Here is a 20,863-nt window from a genome sequence, read left to right on the forward strand (position 1 = left end):
TCGTAGCCCTGACCTCTCATGTCAGCTATCGCAATTCCCGTCTCTTCCAGCTTTTTCAGAAGCACATTTGTCAAATGCAACATCAATGTCAATAAATTCTAGAAAATGCTCTCTGACAGTCACCATTGCAGGGACATTTTCACTCGGTTCTGTTGTTGTTACAAAACGCACCATTAATGTCATTTTTTCTGTATGGCTGATGTCAGGTGTACAGTCCAGAATAACAGAGTAATATCTTGCTGACTTCAGATCTGCCACAATCTTCTATTTGACTTTTGTTGCCAGTAACTGGATGATCTCATTTTGAATTGTTTTTCCAAGGTAGTGGTGTGTGTACATTTCTTGGGTGGTGACTCTTCTTAGATGCTCCTGGAGTACAGCATCAAACTCAGCCATCAGCTCCACAATTTTAAGGAAGTTTCCTTTGTTTGGCACACACAGCTGATCTGAAGTGCCATGCAGTGCTAGGTTTTGGGTAGCAAGCATTCTTACAATGGCAATGAGCCTTTTCAGAACATTTTGACAGTAAAGAGACTCTGATGCAATCTTCTCTTGATGCTGATCATCTATGGTGGCCTTTAACCTTAGTCTCATCTCAAGCTCTTTCCACCTATGGAATGCTATCTGGTGATTTGCTGCCTTCTTATGGCATGCCAGATTTCTAGCCAGATTTTTCCAGTCCTTTGTTCCTGTAGACCCCAATGTGGCTGGAACATTAGACTGGAAGAGTTGGCAACAACAACAACAAAATGCAGTATTCTGGGTTTCGGAGTACATAAGCCATGGCCTGTCCACTTTGTCCCCATTGGGGATTTCACGCCAGTAATGTGTGGGATGGAAACTTCTATTTCCATTGTCTTTGGGGAACTTGAAGTTTTTCACTTGCTGTGGCCCATGCAGTCCCTCAGGCTACTGCTCAAGTGGGTCCACAGACCTGGATCATCTAGACTTAAGGAACTAAACTCAGCAGCAGCTGTTTCTTGCACCTCCACCACACTCTTCTCTGATCTACACTTTTCTTCAGGACTGTGCCTGGTTACATCCATTTGAGATGGAGATATGGATGCTGCAGTAGCTGCCAGGTCACCTGCCCTCTGACTAACTGGAAGATCAGGCATCTCCTCACCACTCACATCCTCACTGGGGCCAGAAGGCTCACCCTGAACATCTGTGTCTGTGTATCTCAGGAGAGCTCCTTTCTGCTTAGATAGAAAAGCTTCCTTTGCTTTCTTTCTTTTTCTGAGTGCTGCCCCAGAGGGGCATTTTCTTCTTTCACTCCTGACTGCTGTTCTGTGCCAGCGATAGTGGCTCTCAACGCTCAGTTGAAGGGGACAAATAAGCAGGCTGGTAGCAGGGCCTGAGGGAGGGAAGAGATCAGCGTCTTAAGGGCCTAACTGGCTCCTACTACTTCAGTTGACTGCCTGTTCTCCTCAAGTGGGTTCAGGGAAGCAGCAGGAAACCGGAAGCTCCCTGAGAAGCTGGTGTTAACAGTCCAGGCTCCTGGGGGTGCTCGAGAGGTACATAAGAGGCTCCTCCTCCTCTCTTTCCCTGCAGCTCCTGCTGCTTTCAGTTATTCCCGCTCCCCTTTTCTCCTGCCTGCCTGTTATGTCTCTTGTGCCCTCCTTCCTCCAGCACAGCACTCCACCATCTCTGTGCCTCTAGAGCAGAGAGAATTCAGTTTCACCAGCAGCAGACACAATTTTCTACACTCTGGGTCCTAGTGGCCTCCCCCCCCGCCGCCAGTCTGGCACCTGAGGCGGCCGCCTCAGTTCGCCTCATGGTAAGGCCAGCCCTGTTCTTGCACCTCCCCACTTCCTCCCAGCCTCCTGCACACTGTGAAACAGCTGTTCGCAGCGGGTGGGTGGCGCGGGGAGAGTGGGGGAGGCACTGATCTGCGGGGCCTACCAATGGAAGGGAGGCAGTGGGGGAGGGAGGGAATTTGGCTGCCAGTGGGTGCTAAGCACCCACCATTTTTTCCCCATGGGCACTCCAGCCTCGGAGCACCCACGGAGTCGGCACCTATGGTCCCACACCAGATCTAAGGCTCAGCGTCTGGTTACCAGTGATTTCAGCTCTAGCGATGATTGAACAATACAACGGAGAGTCAAATGCTGTCTAGGACTCTCACCGTTCTTTCACTGGGATCTGACCTCTCTACCCCCTGCTTAGCAAGTGAGCTTCAGTTTAGGGGAAACTCCTCAATCAGTCAGGCCTGGGTAAGTACCGTTCTGCTCATACAATCAGGATAACATTTCATTACCCCTCCACTCAAATTTAAAAATATTATTAAAGCAGATGTTAAAAAAATTATATAATACACAGGTTAAGAAAACAGTGTCTTTACAAGTGATTTGTAATCCAACACCAGCCAAAATTGAGCACTTGGGCAAAGCAGCCCCCTCTACTGAATACCTAGGCAGAGTAGGTATGTTTATGCAAATACCATGTGTTCCTGGAGTCCTTTCCCAAAGCTCATTAAGACCCTGCCTACATATGGTTTTCATCCCCAAAGTGTAGCTGATCTTTTAGATACCCTGGACTCAGGCCATTGAGTACCTTGAAGATAAGGACAGAGAACTTCAGTGCTCTCTGGAAAGCCAGCATAGGGACAAGTTTGATATCTTCACAGCAGCCGGTGTTGCTGAGGAGATGTGTTGCAGAATTGTGTACCAGCAGAAGTTTTCTAAGTGCTAAGGGCTTCATGTCTGGTTATAGCCTACTGCTGTAATCATGTCAAGAGCTGACAAAAGCATGAGTAACTAAGGACAGGTCATCATCCAGGTGGATGGGACTGAGTCTCATAGCCAACAGGAGATGGTGGAGAGCATTACTCACGGATGCTGCTATGTGAGAGCTTCTTGTGGGCACAGGGAGCATCCTCCAGCTCAGCTCTATCTTCTCTGCTTCCATTCCTGGTTCATAACTCATGGGTTTTTAGGGGAGGGAGGACCTGGACAAGAAGTAGGAGATAGTTCTGAGTGTAGGTGTGGGCCTGAAGCAGAGCTGCAGGCCAAATGTGGGTGGACGAGATGGGGATGGTAAAGAGAGAGGATCAGGGAGGAGGTGGGTGGTTAGCAAAAGGGGAGCAGAGAGGTTGGCCAGGGTGGTGAGCTTGGAACATATGGACAAGAAGTTTCCCCTTGAAGATTTGTCTCCATTTTTTCTAACCTGGGTATTGACTTTGAACCTAAACTCTCCTTCTCCTCCTAAACCTCCTCTTGCTGCAAATCTGCCTGTCGGCAATGGCATCATTATCCTTCTCTGCCACTGTTTGTACTCAGCCTGTGCTGAAACCCTCCCTCGGGCCTCCATCTCCTCTCCCCTTGACTCTGTGGGTCTCATCAGTGCAGCAGGATGGGAGCAGATCGGTGGGGAGTGATTCGAGTGGGAATAGCGGTGCTGATGATCTCTGAGGACCTAACAAAAATCATATTACACTTGCACAAGGGGAACAGCTGAGATGCGGTGAAGTCAGCTCCCAAACAGGTGCATGCGAAGAGCAGGGTAAGGATATGGAGGGAGTGGGAAAGAGAAAGATCAGGAGTGAGGTGAGGGGCAGAGGGAGATATGGGCCAGCATGATCATGCGATACAGTGATCAGGGCTTTTACTGCCTAATTTATTGCAGGCCTGGAACCAGATTCTGATCTGGCACTGGTGTAAATCTGGAGTTATTCTAAAGTGAGATCTGGAGTCATACTGGATTTACGCTACAGTGTCAGTGAGAACAGAATCTCAAAACTCACTGCCCATAACCCAAACCTTACAGTATCCACTCCCCACAGCTCACACAGGATGCTCTGTCTCTCCCAGGTGGACGGGGTGTCCCACAACCTGCCTGTGATTGTGGCCGATGGGCGGCTCTGGGCATATCAGCACGGCGGGAACGTACTGGTGCAAACTGACTTTGGCCTCACTGTGAGCTACGACCTGGTTTACCAGGCCAGAGTCACCATCCCAGGGACCTACCAGGGCCAGACGTGTGGCCTGTGCGGGAACTACAATGGACGGGAAGACGAGGAGTTCCTGCTCCCCAATGGCAGGACAGCCCCTGATGTGGCAGCATTTGGCTCTGCTTGGGAAGTCGAGATCCCAGGAGCATCCTGTACAGACAGATGTGCTGGAAACAGCTGTCCAGTTTGCGAAGAGAAGAAGAAGGACGTCTTCAAAGGGCGCAACTACTGTGGGCTGCTCACAGACCCCAACGGCCCCTTCGCGGCCTGCCACGGCGCGGTCAGCCCCAGCGTGTATCAGAGCAACTGCCTGTATGATGTGTGCTTGGGCAATGGGGACTCCCAGGTCCTGTGCCAGAGCATCCACAGCTACGTGACAGCCTGCCAAGAGGCCAAGGTCACCATCCAGCCGTGGAGGAGCGCCTCCTTCTGCCGTAAGTGCTGTGATGCTGATGGAGCTCTGGGACACACTGGGGAGGGTCATAATTTCAAGGCATCTCATTCCAAACCTCTGGGTTTCTTCAGAAACTCTTCTGGATGGAAACTAACCTTAAATAAATATCCTGGCCCTCTCCTCCCAGCCCAGCTTTCTTCCCCTTCATGTCTCTGTACCTCTGGTTCATGGGGTGAGATCTTTCCTGCCCTAAATTAATTCTCTCTCTATTTAAGCTCTGACCTGCTCAACCAACAGCCACTACGAGGTCTGTGCCGACCTCTGCACCACCACCTGCTCTGGAGACATCATGGACTGCCCGGAGACCTGTGCTGAAGGCTGCCAGTGTGACAAGGGCTTCTTCTTCGATGGCCAGGGCTGTGTGACTCTGGAGAGCTGTGGGTGCTTCGAGCGTGGGAGATACTACAAGGTACCTCCCCAAGCAGTCTGGGTCTGATCTAATTTTTGCTCTATCCACATCTTAATCCCTACACTAGCCAGGAATAGGGTTAGCTATAGTGGATCAGAGCTTTGGCCTATCCGGCCTGGCACCCCACTCTGCTAGTACCCAATGCCCAAAGCGCCAAGAAAGGCAAGATTATTTAATTCCCTTTGTCCGTTGTAGGGAAACTGTGGCACAGAGAGGGGCAGTGACTTGCTCACGGACCCATAGTGAGCCAGGAGAAGATGGGAGGTTAAAACCTAGATGCTATTTCTGGCCCTTGGCCCAGTGCTGAGCCCACAAGACAGCCTTTCTCTTTAACATTAAGAGCAAATAATATGACAACAGAACAGACATTTTCACACACATCACCACACATTTCTGGGTTTAGCACTGTCACGGAGTCATTGGGCGATGCTCTGGAACTACTCTATACAAAGCCAGTCAGGACTCTGGGGGAGACTCCTCTCTCTGAGCTACACTGTCTCCAGGGCAAGAAGCTTACACAGCTTTGACCTTCCTGAGTCTGACCTCGGAGCATTCAGCATCTCCTTCCGCACTGTGTGCTTCCTGCAGCAAGTCTGCCAAGGCAGGGCTCCTGGGGAAGCCAGAGAGCCCTGCACCCCAACTCCACAGTCAGACGTGACTCTCAGCCAGCCGGTAAAACAGAAGGTTTAGTAGTAGACAAGAATACAGTATAGAACAGAACTTGCTATTACAGACATCAGTGACTTTCAGCCAAGTCCATCTTGGAAATCCTGGGCCAGACGCCCTGGATTCCCCCTCTTCCAGTCCCCCCACGCAGACTGCCAATCTCCAGTTACCCGACCTCCTATGCCCCCCTTGATGCTCCTCCTCCTTCTCTTTGTCTTGCTCCCTGGGCAAAAGGTGTCAGCTGATCGCATCCCCACTCCTGGGTCTCAGGTTACATGGGTGCAAATAGCTGGGCTATTTTGCCCTGCCCTGAGGGCCTCAGCAAAATCACACACCCAATTCCCACCACCTAAGTATTCATGCAGTACACAGGGAAACTAAGGTACACACAGTATTAGGACAGGACACTAAGAATCACATGCAACATAAGAAGATGAATAAAACCCCACTTCATCACAAGCACTGCCAGAAATTATTATAAATAATCTTTTCCCCATTACATTGTGTTATTTCCCCTTTTCCAAACATCCCCTCAGCCCAGAGAGATCATCCTGATGAACAAGTGCCAGCAGAGCTGCACCTGCGTTCCTGCTCGAGGGGTGACCTGCAAAGCCCACAACTGCACCAGAGAAGAAACCTGCCAGATCAGAGCCGGTATCATGGGCTGCATCAGCAAAGGTGAAGGAGAATCACTGATTGAAATATGCTCGAGGGGTTACCGTGGGTGGAATAACTGGGGTAGGGATGGGAGAAACCAGTTTACCACAGATTATTTATTAAGCTTATTTTTCCTCAAGAAATACCCTTCTGCTAACTAACCAGCCTGATCCTGCTTAGCTAATCATAGACAGAGATAGCCAATTTGCAATTCAGCGAGAAGTTTGATTGTTACAGAGGTTCCCAGGGTGCAACCTGGACTGTGGGACTGCTGAGCCCTCTGTCCAACCTGGGGCATAAGCGCTGACTCCATGGGTGCTCTGGGGCTGGAGCACCCATGGGGAAAAATTAGTGGGTGCTCTGCACCCACTGGCAGCCAAGCTCCCCTCACTCCCCACCCCACCTCAGCCTCCTCCTCCCCTGAGTGTGCCACCTCCCTGCTCCTCTGCCTACCTCCCAGCACTTCCTGCCCAGCTGCCCCCAAACAGCTGTTTGGCTGTGTAGCAAGCTCCGGGAGGGAGGGGGAGGAGCAGGAATGTGGCACGCTCAGGGGAGGAGGTGGGGAAGAGGCAGGGCCAGGGCGGGAATTTGGGGAAGGGGTTGGAATGGGGGCGGGGAGGGGTGGAAAGGGGCAGGATAGGGGCAGGGCCTCATGGAAAGGGTGGAGTGGGGGCGGGGCTGGGGCTGGGGGTGAGAGTTGAGCACTCAGGGGAAAGTGGGGAAGTCGGTGCCTATGACCTGGTGTATCCCTCTCACTGTGATGCTTTTGGCAAGCTACAACCTCTGGCAGGTACTACACTTACACAGACATCTACAGGCAGGGACACGCCCAACCGAGTTACATGAATGCTTCTCCTAGCCTTTCATGAACCAACAATAGGGAGGCTCCAGCCAATTCCCCCCAGCTCCCCAACCTTGCACCTAGGATGACCAGATGTCCCGATTTTATAGGGACAGTCCCAATATTTGGGGCTTTTCTTATATAGACTCCTATTACTCCCCACCCCCATTCCGATTTTTCACACTTGCTGTCTGGTTACCCTACTTGTGCCCCAGAACAGTACCATCTTGCCTTGGTCAGAAGCCTGACCAGTGTAAGTTCATTTCGCAGTCTGCCCCTCCTTCGCTGTGGAGAGGACACACACTAGCCTTTATAAATTGAGCTGGTGGACTTCAGAGTGAAGCAGCACAAGAACTGAATTGTGGGGAGTTAGGAGGGGAGGGATATCTCTGAGATGAACTTTTGCTCCCACGGGAGTCACAGGCGCTTAGCACCTCTTAGCGTTTGACCATTAGCACCTGCAGCTCTCATTGATTTATGGACTGAATTCCCTCTCCCAATGGAATCACTGGGAGTTAGCCAATGACAGGGGTGCTGGAACAGTTTTTACAGTGGGGATGCTGAGAGCCATTGAACCAAACTGTAAACGTTACATACACTGGAATCCACTTTAAGCCAGGAGGTGCAGCAGCACCCCCAGCGCTCCTAGTTCCAGCACCTATGGCTAATGATTCCGTGCCATAGCAATGCATTATTGAGGGTGTGCCGCACTTTGCTGGATCAGAGCCATAGGCACTTGTGCATATGCATAACTTTAAGCATGTGTGTAGCCTCACTGATTTCAACTGAACTCACTTGATTAAGTGTTTCGATAGAGTGGAACCAGAGCTTCCAGCAAACCAAGTGTTGTTGAGTATCCCAGACCTCCCAGCTTCTCAGTGTCCTCTGGCTAGCTCAGCTGGTTCTGCGTGAATGCTGTGCCCATGTAAGGGCTGGATCTCCCAGCCTAGACACTGGACTTGAGTTCCCTACCCTGTTGATATGACTGGGTTTTCTCCTTTCAGATCCCTGCAAAACCCTGAAATGCCGGATCAAGGAGAGATGCAAAATTGAAGATGGCCAAGAGGCATGTGTTCCTGACTACGCTGGAATCTGCCTGGGCTCAGGGGATGCACAGTACCAAACTTTTGATGGCCTGAAGTTTGACTTGCAGGGCACCTGTAAGCACACCATCGCTAAATACTGTGGCAGCGACCCTACCCTGGAGTCCTTCACCGTTGATGAGAAGAATGACAAAAGGGGGAACCAGGATGTCTCCTTTTGGCAGGTGACCAATATCTACGTCTATGGGTACAACATCTCCATCTACAAGAGGGAAGTTGGCAAAGTCCGGGTGAGTTTCCCAGCTCAGGGCTCTGTGCCTTTTCTGCTTATAACAAACAGTATTTTTTGTGTAGTATCTCTGACACAAATGGAATCCTAGATGCAGGCGACATGAGCTGAATGTATCATATGGGCAATACAAGTACATAAATGCAATTCGTCTTGTGTGTTTAACATGGTTGTGATAGATAGATAGATAGATAGATAGATAGATAGATAGATAGATAGAGAATTATGTAGACAAATAGAAACTGGTAGATAGCATAGCTAGATAAATACTGTGTTTATTCAGGGAAAGTCACATTGATTTCAGTGATTCTTTTACATGCCACTGGTTAAAGTGACAATGATTTACAGCTGAAATGAGTGGCAAGGTGACAGTTGCAATAAGAACAAGTGAGGATGAAAGATCAATAACACCTATCATACCTCCCCCATCCTCTCTGTCCCTAGCTGAACAGTGTGATCACCAGTCTCCCAGTGATGCTGAAAGACGGTAAAATCAGACTGTACCAGAAAGACCTCAGCACCATCCTACAGACGGACTTCGGCCTCCAGATCACATATGACAAAAATTGGCATGTAGTGATCACCCTCCCCAGCAGCTATTATGGGGCCACATGTGGCCTATGTGGGAACTTCAACCAGAATCCAGAAGATGACATGACATCATCCAATGGCACCAGAGTCTCCTCCATCGTGGGCTGGGCTGCCAGTTGGAAAGTCCAAGACCTGGACCCCTTGTGCTGGGATTATTGCCAAGACACTTGTCCAATGTGTGATGAGAGCAAGAGAGATCTGTATGGGGATGATAGTCACTGTGGGTTGATCAGTAAAGCATCGGGAGGGCCCTTCAGAGAATGTCAGTCCAGGGTGAGCGCCGATGACTTCTTTGACAGCTGCATCTATGACATGTGTCTGAATGAGGGGGACAAGAGCATTCTGTGTGAGGCACTGGAGGCCTATGCAAATGCCTGCAGGAAGCATGGGGTCATTGTTGATGACTGGAGGACGCCATCCAGTTGTGGTGAGTCTGGCATCTTGGTTTCTTATTGACCGTGGTAGCAGTAGTCAATCTGTTTATCTTGTTGATGAGCACGGGGATGGAAATATCCAGGATCCCTGGGGTACTGGGGTCAGCACTGACTCTTAGGGTAGAGCTCCCTCTAGCAGTCATTGGGCCAAGAGCTAACCCGCCTGGCCCTGTTAGTTAATGAGATCTAAAACAATCACTGATTCAGGTGGCTAGGGTACATGTACACAGCAGCTGGGAGGCATAATTCTCAGCTCAGGTGGACATTCACAAACTCACTCAGCTTGAGATAGATATCTATAAATATCATTGTGGATGCAAAGTCACAGGTGACAGTGTAGGCTAGCTGCCCAAGTCTCCTGTGTATATATACCCTATAAGTGTGATGTATCTAGCAAGCTGACAATGGTGGAGTTCAGTGTTTCTCAGTGTCCATGGAGTATAGGGGGCTGTGGAAATTTTTTGGTGGTCTTCAGAGTGAAGCAGCTATAGACAATTGTGGAGTTAAGAGGGGAAGCAGCTCCATGAGATGTTATTCTCCCAGTGAAAGGCATGGGATCTGTAGGTGCTTAAACCTCTCAGAATTTGACTCTTAGCACCTGCAGCCCTTGTTGACTTATGGACTGAAATCCTATTCCCACTGGAGTCAATGGGGATTCACCAATGAATTCAGTGCCACAGAAACAGCTAATTGAGGGTGCTCAGCATGTTGCTGGATCAGAGACATATGCACTTAGGCAGATGAATAACTTTAAGCGTGTGAGTAGCCTCATTGATTTCAATGGAACTACTCACATGGTTAAGTTCTTTGCTGGATTGGGACTATAACTTGCAGCAAGCCAGGTTCTGTTGACTATCATGGACTTGCCACCCACTCAGCATGCAATGGGTGTCTAAGCTGGTTCTGCGTGAAGGTTGTGCTCGTGACCAGTCTGGCTCTCCCATGTTATTATTATCATTATTAATTGATAACCCACAGCTTTGCCACTGACATTTATTGTTTGAAGGCAAGTCTAAATATATGTGGGCAAGTGTTTGTGTTGTGTTGAGAAATTTTGGAAGGTGGTGAAAGAGGAGCGTGTGCTGTGATGAGGAGCTATGTGTTTGGGGTTATCATGTTCTGACTGTGCTGTTGTGTTGGTGGTTGTGTTAATTTGTATCAGGGGGACTGGCCTGAAGAATTTTGTGTTGAATTGTGTGGGTGACAAATGAGGGGTGTGTGTCTAGGGGATCATGTTTGGGGATTTTGTGTTGATTTTTTTGGGCATGTGGACTACGGTGGAGAGTTTGTGTTAAGTTGTACAGGTGGTGAATCAATCTTTAAAGAACTGTGAGGCAGTTCCCTTATATTGCTGACTCATTACAACCAATGAAATTGTTGAATACAAACTAGGGGTAGCATAAGGGGGGTGGTTGGTTGAGATACCTCTAACTCACAATGGTCTAGGAGTCTTGGCATGGCATAGCTACATGCCTTACTGCTTTATTATATATAGATTATTATTGTTATTTTATTTATACTACTGTAGCATTTAGGAGCCTAGATACTGGACTTGAGTTCCCTGCCATGTTGCTATGACCAAGAGTTTTTCTTTCAGATGTCTGCGAAGCTCTGAAATGCCGGACCAAAGAGACATGCCGGACTGAGGATGGCCACACAGCATGTATTCCTGACTACAAGGGAACCTGCTTGGGCTCAGGGGACATGCACTACCAAACTTTCGATGGTTTGAAGTTTGACTTCCAGGGCACCTGCACTTACACCCTGGCCAAATACTGTGGAAGCGACGCCACCCTGGAGCCTTTCACCATTGATGAGAAGAATGACAACAGGGGGAGCCAGGATATCTCCTTTCTGCGGGTGACCAGCATCTACATCTATGGGTACAACATCTCCATCTACAAGAGGGAAGTTGGCAAAGTCCGGGTGAGTCTCCCAGTTCAGGGCTCTGGCACTTTTTGACTTACAAGGCACAGTACTTTTGTGTAGTGTCTCACACAAACAGAATCCCAAACAGATGCCATCAGCTGAATATGTCATGTGGGGAATACAAGTACATCAATACATCTGATCGATATGATCTGTATGTTTGAAAAACTTATGATAGCTAGATAGATAGCAAAAACAAGACTTTGTGGCTAGATCGATAGATATTTCAGATAGGTAGAATCTATATTGAGATATAGGGAATTCTGGAAACAGATACCTTAGGTAGATAGTGAAGCTAGATAAATACTGTGTTTATTCCGGGACTTTGGATTGATTTCAGTTGTTCTTCTTGAGTTAGGAATGGGTAAACAGTGATTTAGGATATGACCATTATTTTACTTGCTGCTGGTTAGAGTGACAATGAATAACAGCCAAAATGAATGGTGAGGCTACATTTGGAGTAAGAGCAAGTGAGGATGAAAGAAGAATAATGCCCATCGTGTTCCTCCCCTCCTGTCTGTCACTAGCTAAATGGTGTGATCACCAGTCTCCCGGTGATGCTGAAAGATGGTAAAATCAGACTGTACCAGAAAGGCCTCAGCACCGTTATGCAGACGGACGTTGGTCTCCGGGTGGGGTACAACAAGAACTGGCATCTGGAAATCACCCTCCCCAGCAGCTATTATGGTGCCATGTGCGGTCTTTGTGGGAACTTCAACCAGAACCCAGAAGACGACATGATGTCCTCCAATGGCATCAAAGTCTCCTCCATTGTGGGCTGGGCTGCCAGTTGGAAAGTCCAAGACCGGGACCCCTTTTGCTGGGATTATTGCCAAGAGACTTGCCCAATGTGTGATGAGAACAAGAGAGATCTGTATGGGGATGACAGTCACTGTGGGGTGATCAGTAAAGCACCGGGAGGGCCCTTCAGAGAGTGTCACTCCAGGGTGAGCCCCGACGACGTATTTGACAACTGCATCTATGATGTGTGTCTCAATGAGGGGAACAAGATCATTCTGTGTGAGGCACTGGAGGCCTACGCAGACACCTGCAGGCACCATGGAGTCACTGTCTATGACTGGAGAACACCGTCCAGTTGTGATGAATCTGGAGGTTGGTATTCTGTCGAAACAGGTGGCAATGGGACTAATCCGACAGTTTACCCTGTTGATGTAGGGGATGGTGAGTGACCTGAGCATGGGGATGGGAATATCCAGGTTTGTGGGGCATTGGGGTCTGCACTGATTCTTAGGGTAGAGCTCCCCCTATTCTGCAGGGTTTCCTTTGTTTGGTTAAGTGTACCCTTATAGTCTCCTCTCAAAGAACTCACAAGCCTGAAAGAATGCAGAAAACAGTGGACGAGAAGTTGGATATGAGTCAACAGTGTGCCCTTCTTGCCAAGAAGGCCAATGGCATTTTGGGCTGTATAAGTAGGGGCATTGCCAGCAGATCAAGGGATGTGATCATTCCCCTCTATTCGACATTGGTGAGGCTTCATCTAGAGTACTGTGTCCTCTAGAAAGATGTGAAAAAATTGGAAAACATCCAGCGGAGAGCAACAAAAATGATTAGGGGACTGGAACACATGACTTATGAGGAGAGGCTGAGGGAACTGGGATTGTTTAGTCTGCAAGAAGAGAAGAGTGAGGGGGGATTTGATAGCTGCTTTTAACTACCTGAAAGGGGGTTCCAAAGAGGATGGCTCTAGAATGTTCTCAGTGGTAGCAGATGACAGAACAAGGAGTAATGGTCTCAAGTTGCAGTGTGGGAGGTTTAGGTTGGATATTAGAAAAACTTTTTCACTAGGAGGGTGGTGAAGCACTGGAATATGTTACCTAGGGAGGTGGTGGAATCTCCTTCCTTGGAAGTTTTTAAGGTCAGGTTTGACAAAGCCCTGGCTGGGATGATTTAGTTGGAGATTGGTCCTGCTTTGAGCAGGGGGTTGGACTAGATGACCTCCTAAGGTCCCTTCCAATCCTGATATTCTATGTTTCAACCCCCTGCTCAAAGCAGGACCAATCCCCAATTATTTTTGCTCCAGATCCCTAAATGGCCCCCTCAAGTATTGAACTCACAACCCTGGGTTTAGCAGGTCAATGCTCAAACCACTGAGCTATCCCTCCCGCCGAAATAACTATGACCCAAACGGGGCTCGAACCCGTGACCTTGGCATTATTAGCACCACGCTCTAACCAGCTGAGCTAACTAGCCATGTGATTATCTATGTGATGTTGAGTATCTTCAGAACGCCTTGGTTGGTTCAGTTGGTTCTGCATGAATGCTGTGCTCATGGCAGATCTTGCTCCCCGGCCTAGACATTTGACTTGAGTCCCACACTCTGTTGATGTGACCGGGCTTTCTCCTTTCAGAAACCTGCAAATCACTGAAATGTCGGACCAAGGAGACGTGCAAGACAGAGGATGGCCACGCGACATGTGTTCCTGACTACGTGGGAATTTGCTGGGGCTGGGGGGACCCGCATTATCACACCTTTGATGGCCTGAAGTTTGACTTCCAGGGCACCTGCACCTACACCATCGCCAAGTACTGTGGCCACGACCACTCCCTGGAACCCTTTACCATCGATGAGAAGAATGATAACAGGGGGAGCCAGGCCATCTCCTTTCTGCGAGTGACTAACATCTATGTCTATGGGTACAACATCTCCATCTACAAGAGGGAAGTTGGCAAAGTCCGGGTAAGTCTCCAATTTCAGGTCTGCACCTTTTGGACTTATAACACACAGTGATTTGGCATAGTGTCTATACCACAGAAATGGTATCCTAGAATCAGGAGATGTGAGACAGAAAGACACAGGCAACTGGGAAGAAAGGTGTTTTCAGGTGACGTTTCTAACCTTGACAAGGTGGGGCTGTTGTTTCAGGTGTTAGAAGATGCATGGGAGAAGGCTCTCTCTGTTATATAAGGGACAGAGAAAGAAAGGAGTGTTCGATAGGTAGATACTGGAGGTGAAATCATGACTCCATTGAAATCAATGGGAGTAGGTGGCATAGATCACACGTCTCAGTAGAGGACTGAATTCTACATTTAGTTATGGTGCATGTGTCAAGTGTATATTCAGGACTATATACTCCCCAATATGCACAGCAGAATGGCCTGTCAGAAGTTTGCACAGAGATCAAAAGGAGAATATAGTCTCCACACCTGGAATACTGTGTGCAGTTCTGAATGCCCCATCTCAAAGAGTTATATTTGAATTGGAAAAGGTACAGAGAAGGGCAACAAAAATTATTAGAAGTATGGAACAGCTTCCAAATGAGGAGCGATGCAAAAGACTGGGACTTTTCAGTGTGGAAAAGAGACGACTAAGGGGGGATATGATGGAGGTCTATAAAATCATGACTGGTGTGGAGAAAGTGCATAAGGAAGTGTTATTTATTCCTTCACATAACACAAGTACCAGAGGTCACCCAATGAAATTAATAGGCAGCAGGTTTAAAACAAACAAAAGGAAATACTTCTTCACACAGCGCACAGTCAACCTGTGGAACTCATTGCCAGAGGATGATGGCCAAAACTATAATGGGGTTCAAAAAAGAGATAGAAAAGTTCCTGGCGTATAGGTCCATCAATAACTATTAGCCAAGATGATCAGGAATGCAACCCCATGCTCTGGGTATCCCTAGTCTCTGACCTCCAGAAGTTGTGAGTGGACGATGGGACGGTTCACTCAATGATTGTCCTTTTCTGTTCATTCACTCTGAAGCACCTGGCATTGACCACTGTGGAAAGAGAGGATATCTGGCTAGATGGACCATTGGTCTGACTCAGTATGTCCATTCTTCTGTTCTTAACTAGAGCTGGGCAACACTTTTCATCCAAAATATTTGTTTGGCGAAAAATGCAGATTCTGTGCACTGAAACCTTTCATGAATTTGCATCTGTTTCAACAACTTATTTTGGCTGAGGGAAAAAAATCTAAAAAAACTGAAAGGTTTTGTTTCAACATTTTTGAAATAAAACGTTTCAGTTTTTTAATTTGAAATGACGTTTTATTTCAAAACTTCCTTTAATTTTTTTTCAAATTGAAAATATTTTAAAAAATGCTTGAAATTGGACTGAAATGGTTTGTTCGACCTGAAACAATTTTCTTTCCACTTTTCACCAAAAAATGTGATTTTTTTTTCAGTTCAACTGAAACAATTTTTTTCCTAATTTTTTCGTAATTACTAATCTATTATTTGCACATCTCTAGAAAGAACTAAATTTTTATTTATGTATTTATTGTTCATTTCCTTCCTGTTCCGTTCATTGTACAGTGAGAAAATTTGCTCCATTTGAGGCTCAGATATATTTCTGCCCTTTTTTCCTCTATTTTCAGCATTTTCCTTTTTCTGATTCTCTTTTCCTGACCTGTCTGTGTGAATCTCCTTCATCTTTTTCTTTGTATCTCATTCTCTGTAGCAACCCCCAGTTCTCTACACAAGATGCTTCTGCCCCAGTGTTTGCCCCATTTGGTCTGTTAAAATGACCAGGGTGTGATGGGACGCTTATCCCACACAAAGAATCATAAAGCCATAGAGTTAGAAGGGACCTCAAGGATCATCTAGTCTAACTCCCTGCCATGATGCAGGATTTGTTGGGTCTAAACCATCCAAGAGAGATGAAAACTTTTGAAACTTTCTGTGAAGGAGATTCCACAACCTTGCTAAACAGTCTGTTGCATTGTCCTACTCTTCTTTCGGTTCGGGAGTTTTTCCTGATTTAATCTAAATCTGCTCTGCTGTAGTTTGAATGCATTGCCTCTTGTCCTGCCCTCTGTGGCAAGAAATAACAACTTTTCTCCATCTTTTTTAGGCAGCTTTTAAAGTATTTGAAGGTGGCTATCACATTCCCCCTTGATCTCCTCTTTTGCAAAGGAAAAATACCCAGTTCCTTCAGCCTTTGCTCATATGTAAGGCTGCGAATCATTCACGGAGGTCACAGAAGTCATGGCTTCCGTGACTTTCCATGACCTCCGTGAATTTTGCAGCACTGGTGCAGCTGACCCCAGGACCACCCAGCAGCTGGGGAAGTACCGGGGCCAGCCGCACGAGGCGCTGCTCTGGGAGCCCCAGGCAACTGGTCCCCAGTGCTGCCCTGGTGCAGTGGTCCGGGACCAGCGGTGGTGGCAGCGGGGCCCCAGGCCTCCCCCGCCTGGACCAGCAGCGGTGGGGCCCCAGGCCGCTCCCCCCTCCAGCTGTAGCAGGGCCTGGGCTGCCCCCCGAGCCAAAACATCGCCCTGCGCTGCTTCCTCCAGCAGCTCCCCCCAGCTGCAGTCTTCAGCAGCGCCCCCCTCCCAGCAGGTAAGACTTAGTCACAGGTATTTTTTATAAAAGCCATGGACAGGTCAGGGGGCCGTGATTTTTTGTTTATTGCCCATGACCTGTCCATGGCTTTTACTAAAAATCCTAAAACGTAGCCTTACTCATATGACTTGCATTCCATCCCTTTGATTATCTTTGTCGCTCGCCTCTGGATCCTTTCCAGTTTCTCTACATCCTTCCTATACAGCAGTGACCAAAATTGGATGCAGTGCTCCAGCTGAGGCCTAACCAGCGCCAAGTAGAGCGATACTATCCCCGCCCGTGACTTGCATGCTATGCCTCTGTTACTGCAACCCAAAATTGCATTTGTACATGCCACGATTCACTGCTGCAAAAAAAAGCAAACACTCTAGGATGTATTAGCAGAAGCATTGTAAGCAAGACACAAGAAGTAATTATTTGGCCTTGTCTACACAGGGAAGTTACTGCGCAGTAAAGCAGCTTTCTGCGATGTAACTCCCAAGCTGCACACACTGCCAAGCCACTTCGTGCGCAGAAACTCCTCAGCTGCAGCATTGCAAAAAAACCGCCTCGACGAGAGTCGTAAGCCTTAAAGCACAGCAGCTCCAGCGCTGTATTGGCAGTGTAAACACATTACAGCGCAGAAAACAATCGATTGGCCTCTGGAAGTGTCCAATAATCCCTCAAGGGGCCGCTCTCCTCATTGATTTGAACTCGGCTGCCCTGGAGACATGCACCCCTCCCCTTACAAAGCTCCATTTCTGACAGCCCTTGCGTGCTGTGCTGAGCAAACCATTACTGTGGAATGCTCCTGCTGTTGAAGACAGAGGTGTATGTGTGTGTGTGTGTGAGAGAGAGAGACAGATTGCGTGCAGAGAGCTGGGGAGGGAGGCAGGAGCTGATGTCGGGGGTTTCCCCCTCCCCCTGCCTCAGGACTGGTTGCTTCCTGCTACTGTCTGAACTTACAAGACAGCATGCTGACACACTCTCTGTCCCCCAAAACACACTGTCCCCCCTCCACACACACACACACACACACACACAAACACACTGCGTCTTCCCCAGTTCAGTTGAAAAGCTGCTGGCAACGTAGTAGGATGCCCATGGAACAATGGGATTGGGAAACCTGCATCATGTGACGCTGTGCCAGCTGCATGAGGCATTGCAAACCCTTCCCAAAGCACCCTCCGGCCAGTTGCACAGTGGGATAGCTACCACAATGCACTGCTCTCTTTGCCATTGCAAGAGCTGCTAATGTGGATGCGCTCCACTGTCCTGAGGAGCACAGTGTGGACACGCAACAGCGGTTTAATTCCAGCACTTTAATAAAAGTGGTATAACTTGTTGCATAGAAACTTGCCAGTGTGGACATTCCCTTACACTCTACTCCACACTGATTAGGCCTCAACTGGAGTACTGTGTCCAGTTCTGGGCACCACATTTCAGGAAAGATGTGGACAAATTGGAGAAAGCCCACAGAAGAGCAACAAACATGATTAAAGGTCTAGAAAACATGACCTATGAGGGAAGATTTAAAAAAATTGGATTTGTTTAGTCTGGAGAAGAGAAGACTGAGAGGGGACATAACAGTTTTCAAGAATAATAAAAGGTTGTTAGAAGGAGGAGGGAGATAAATTGTTCTCGTTAACATCTGAAGACAGGACAAGAAGCAATGGGTTTCATAGAATCATAGAATCATAGAATATCAGAGTTGGAAGGGACCTCAGGAGGTCATCTAGTCCAACCCCCTGCTCAAAGCAGGACCGATCCCCAATTAAATCATCCCAGCCAGGGCTTTGTCAAGCCTGACCTTAAAAGCTTCTAAGGAAGGAGATTCCACCACCTCCCTAGGTAACGCATTCCAGTGTTTCCACCACCCTCTTAGTGAAAAAGTTTTTCCTAATATCCAACCTAAACCTCCCACACTGCAACTTGAGACCATTACTCCTTGTTCTGTCATCTGCTACCACTGAGAACATTCTAGAGCCATCCTCTTTGGAACCCCCTTTCAGGTAGTTGAAAGCAGCTATCAAATCCCCCCCCATTCTTCTCTTCTGCAGGCTAAACAATCCCAGTTCCCTCAGCCTCTCCTCATAAGTCATGTGTTCCAGTCCCCTAGTCATTTTTGTTGCCCTCTGCTGGACTCTTTCCAATTTTTCCACATCCTTCTTGTAGTGTTGGGCCCAAAACTGGACACAGTACTCCAGATGAGGCCTCACCAGTGTCAAATAGAGGGGAACGATCACGTCCCTCGATCTGCTGGCAATGCCCCTACTTATACATCCCAAAATACCATTGGCCTTCTTGGCGACAAGGGCACACTGTTGACTCATATCCAGCTTCTCGTCCACTGTCACCCCTAGGTCCTTTTCTGCAGAACTGCTGCCGAGCCATTCGGTCCCTAGTCTGTAGTGGTGCACTGGATTCTTCTGTCCTAAGTGCAGGACTCTGCACTTGTCCTTGTTGAACCTCATCAGATTTCTTTTGGCCCAATCCTCCAATTTGTCTAGGTCCCTCTGTATGCTATCCCTACCCTCCAGCATATCTACCTCTCCTCCCAGTTTTAGTGTCATTTGCAAACTTGCTGAGGGTGCAATCCACACCATCGCCCAGATCATTTATGAAGATATTGAACAAAACCGGCCCCAGGACTGACCCTTGAGGCACTTCACTTGATACCGGCTGCCAACTGGATATGGAGCCATTGATCACTACCCCATTGAGCCCGACAATCTAGCCAACTTTCTATCCACCTTATAGTCCATTCATCCAGCCCATACTTCTTTAACTTGCTGGCAAGAATACTGTGGGAGACAGTGTCAAAAGCTTTGCTAAAGTCAAGGAACAACACGTCCACTGCTTTCCCTTCATCCACAGAGCCAGTTATCTCGTCATAGAAGGCAATTAGATTAGTCAGGCATGACTTGCCCTTGGTGAATCCATGCTGACTGTTCCTGATCACTTTCCTCTCCTTTAAGTGCTTCAGAATTGATTCCTTGAGGACCTGCTCCATGATTTTTCCAGGGACTGAGGTGAGGCTGACTGGCTTGTAGTTCCCAGGATCCTCCTTCTTCCCTTTTTTAAAGATGGGCACTACATTAGCCTTTTTCCAGTCGTCTGGGACTTCCCCCGATCGCCATGAGTTTTCAAAGAGGATGGCCAATGGCTCTGCAATCACATCCGCCAACTCCTTTAGCACTCTTGGATGCAACGCATCTGGCCCCATGGACTTGTGCATGTCCAGCTTTTCTAAATAGTTCCAAACCACTTCTTTCTCCACAGAGGGCTGGTCACCTCCCCATGCTGTGCTGCGCAGTGCAGCAGTCTGAGAGCTGACCTTGTTCGTGAAGACAGAGGCAAAAAAGCATTGAGTACATCAGCTTTTTCCACATCCTCTGTCACTAGGTTGCCTCTCTCATTCAGTAAGGGGCCCATACTTTCCTTGACTTTCTTCTTGTTGCTAACATACCTGAAGAAACCCTTCTTGTTACTCTTAACATCTCTTGCTAGCTCCAACTCCAGGTGTGATTTGGACTTCCTGATTTCACTCCTGTATCCCCGAGCAATATTTTTATACTCATCCCTGGTCATTTGTCCAATCTTCCACTTCTTGTAAGCTTCTTTTTTGTATTTAAGCTCAGCAAGGATTTCACTGTTAAGCCAAGCTGGTCACCTGCCATATTTACTATTCTTTCGACACATCGGGATGATTTGTCCCTGTAACCTCAATAAGGATTCTTTAAAATACAGCCAGCTCTCCTGGACTCCTTTCCCCCTCATGTTATACTCCCAAAGGATCTTGCCCATCAGTTCCCGGAGGGAGTCAAAGTCTGCTTTTCTGAAGTCCAGGGTCCGTATTCTGCTGCTCTCCTTTCTTCCTTGTGTCAGGATCCTGAACTCGACCATCTCATGGTCACTGCCTCCCAGGTTCCCATCCACTTTTGCTTCCCCTACTAATTCTTCCCGGTTTGTGAGCAGCAGGTCAAGAAGAGCTCTGCCCCTAGTTGGTTCTTCCAGCACTTGCACCAGGAAATTGTCCCCTACCCTTTCCAAAAATTTCCTGGATTGTCTGTGCACCGCTGTATTGCTCTCCCAGCAGATATCAGGGTGATTGAAGTCTCCCATGAGAACCAGGGCCTGCGATCTAGTAATTTCTGCGAGTTGCTGGAAGAAAGCCTGGTCCACCTCATCCCCCTGGTCCGGTGGTCTATAGTAGACTCCCACCACGACATCACCCTTGTTGCTCACACTTCTAAACTTAATCCAGAGACTCTCAAGTTTTTCTGCAGTTTCATACTTGAGCTCTGAGC

General features: G+C 48.0%; 1 protein-coding gene and 1 non-coding gene across 2 annotated transcripts in view; one reads left to right on the forward strand and one right to left on the reverse strand.

Annotated features, from left to right (window-relative positions):
• LOC142070051 (IgGFc-binding protein-like) overlaps nt 1-20,863 on the forward strand; it is a 54,927-nt gene that overhangs the window by 15,252 nt on the left and 18,812 nt on the right. Inside the window, exons 11-18 of the mRNA XM_075123023.1 lie at nt 3,813-4,386; nt 4,622-4,815; nt 6,018-6,159; nt 7,984-8,312; nt 8,756-9,329; nt 10,934-11,262; nt 11,793-12,378; nt 13,635-13,963. Coding sequence (XP_074979124.1) covers nt 3,813-4,386; nt 4,622-4,815; nt 6,018-6,159; nt 7,984-8,312; nt 8,756-9,329; nt 10,934-11,262; nt 11,793-12,378; nt 13,635-13,963 — 3,057 coding nt within the window. The remainder of the gene's footprint in view (nt 1-3,812; nt 4,387-4,621; nt 4,816-6,017; nt 6,160-7,983; nt 8,313-8,755; nt 9,330-10,933; nt 11,263-11,792; nt 12,379-13,634; nt 13,964-20,863) is intronic.
• Nucleotides 13,403-13,476, reverse strand: TRNAI-AAU (transfer RNA isoleucine (anticodon AAU)). Its single transcript has one exon. It is a non-coding gene; the product is annotated as a tRNA-Ile (tRNA).

This window comes from Caretta caretta, chromosome 24 (genome assembly GCF_965140235.1).
Source record: "Caretta caretta isolate rCarCar2 chromosome 24, rCarCar1.hap1, whole genome shotgun sequence".
Lineage (NCBI taxonomy): Eukaryota > Metazoa > Chordata > Testudines > Cheloniidae > Caretta > Caretta caretta.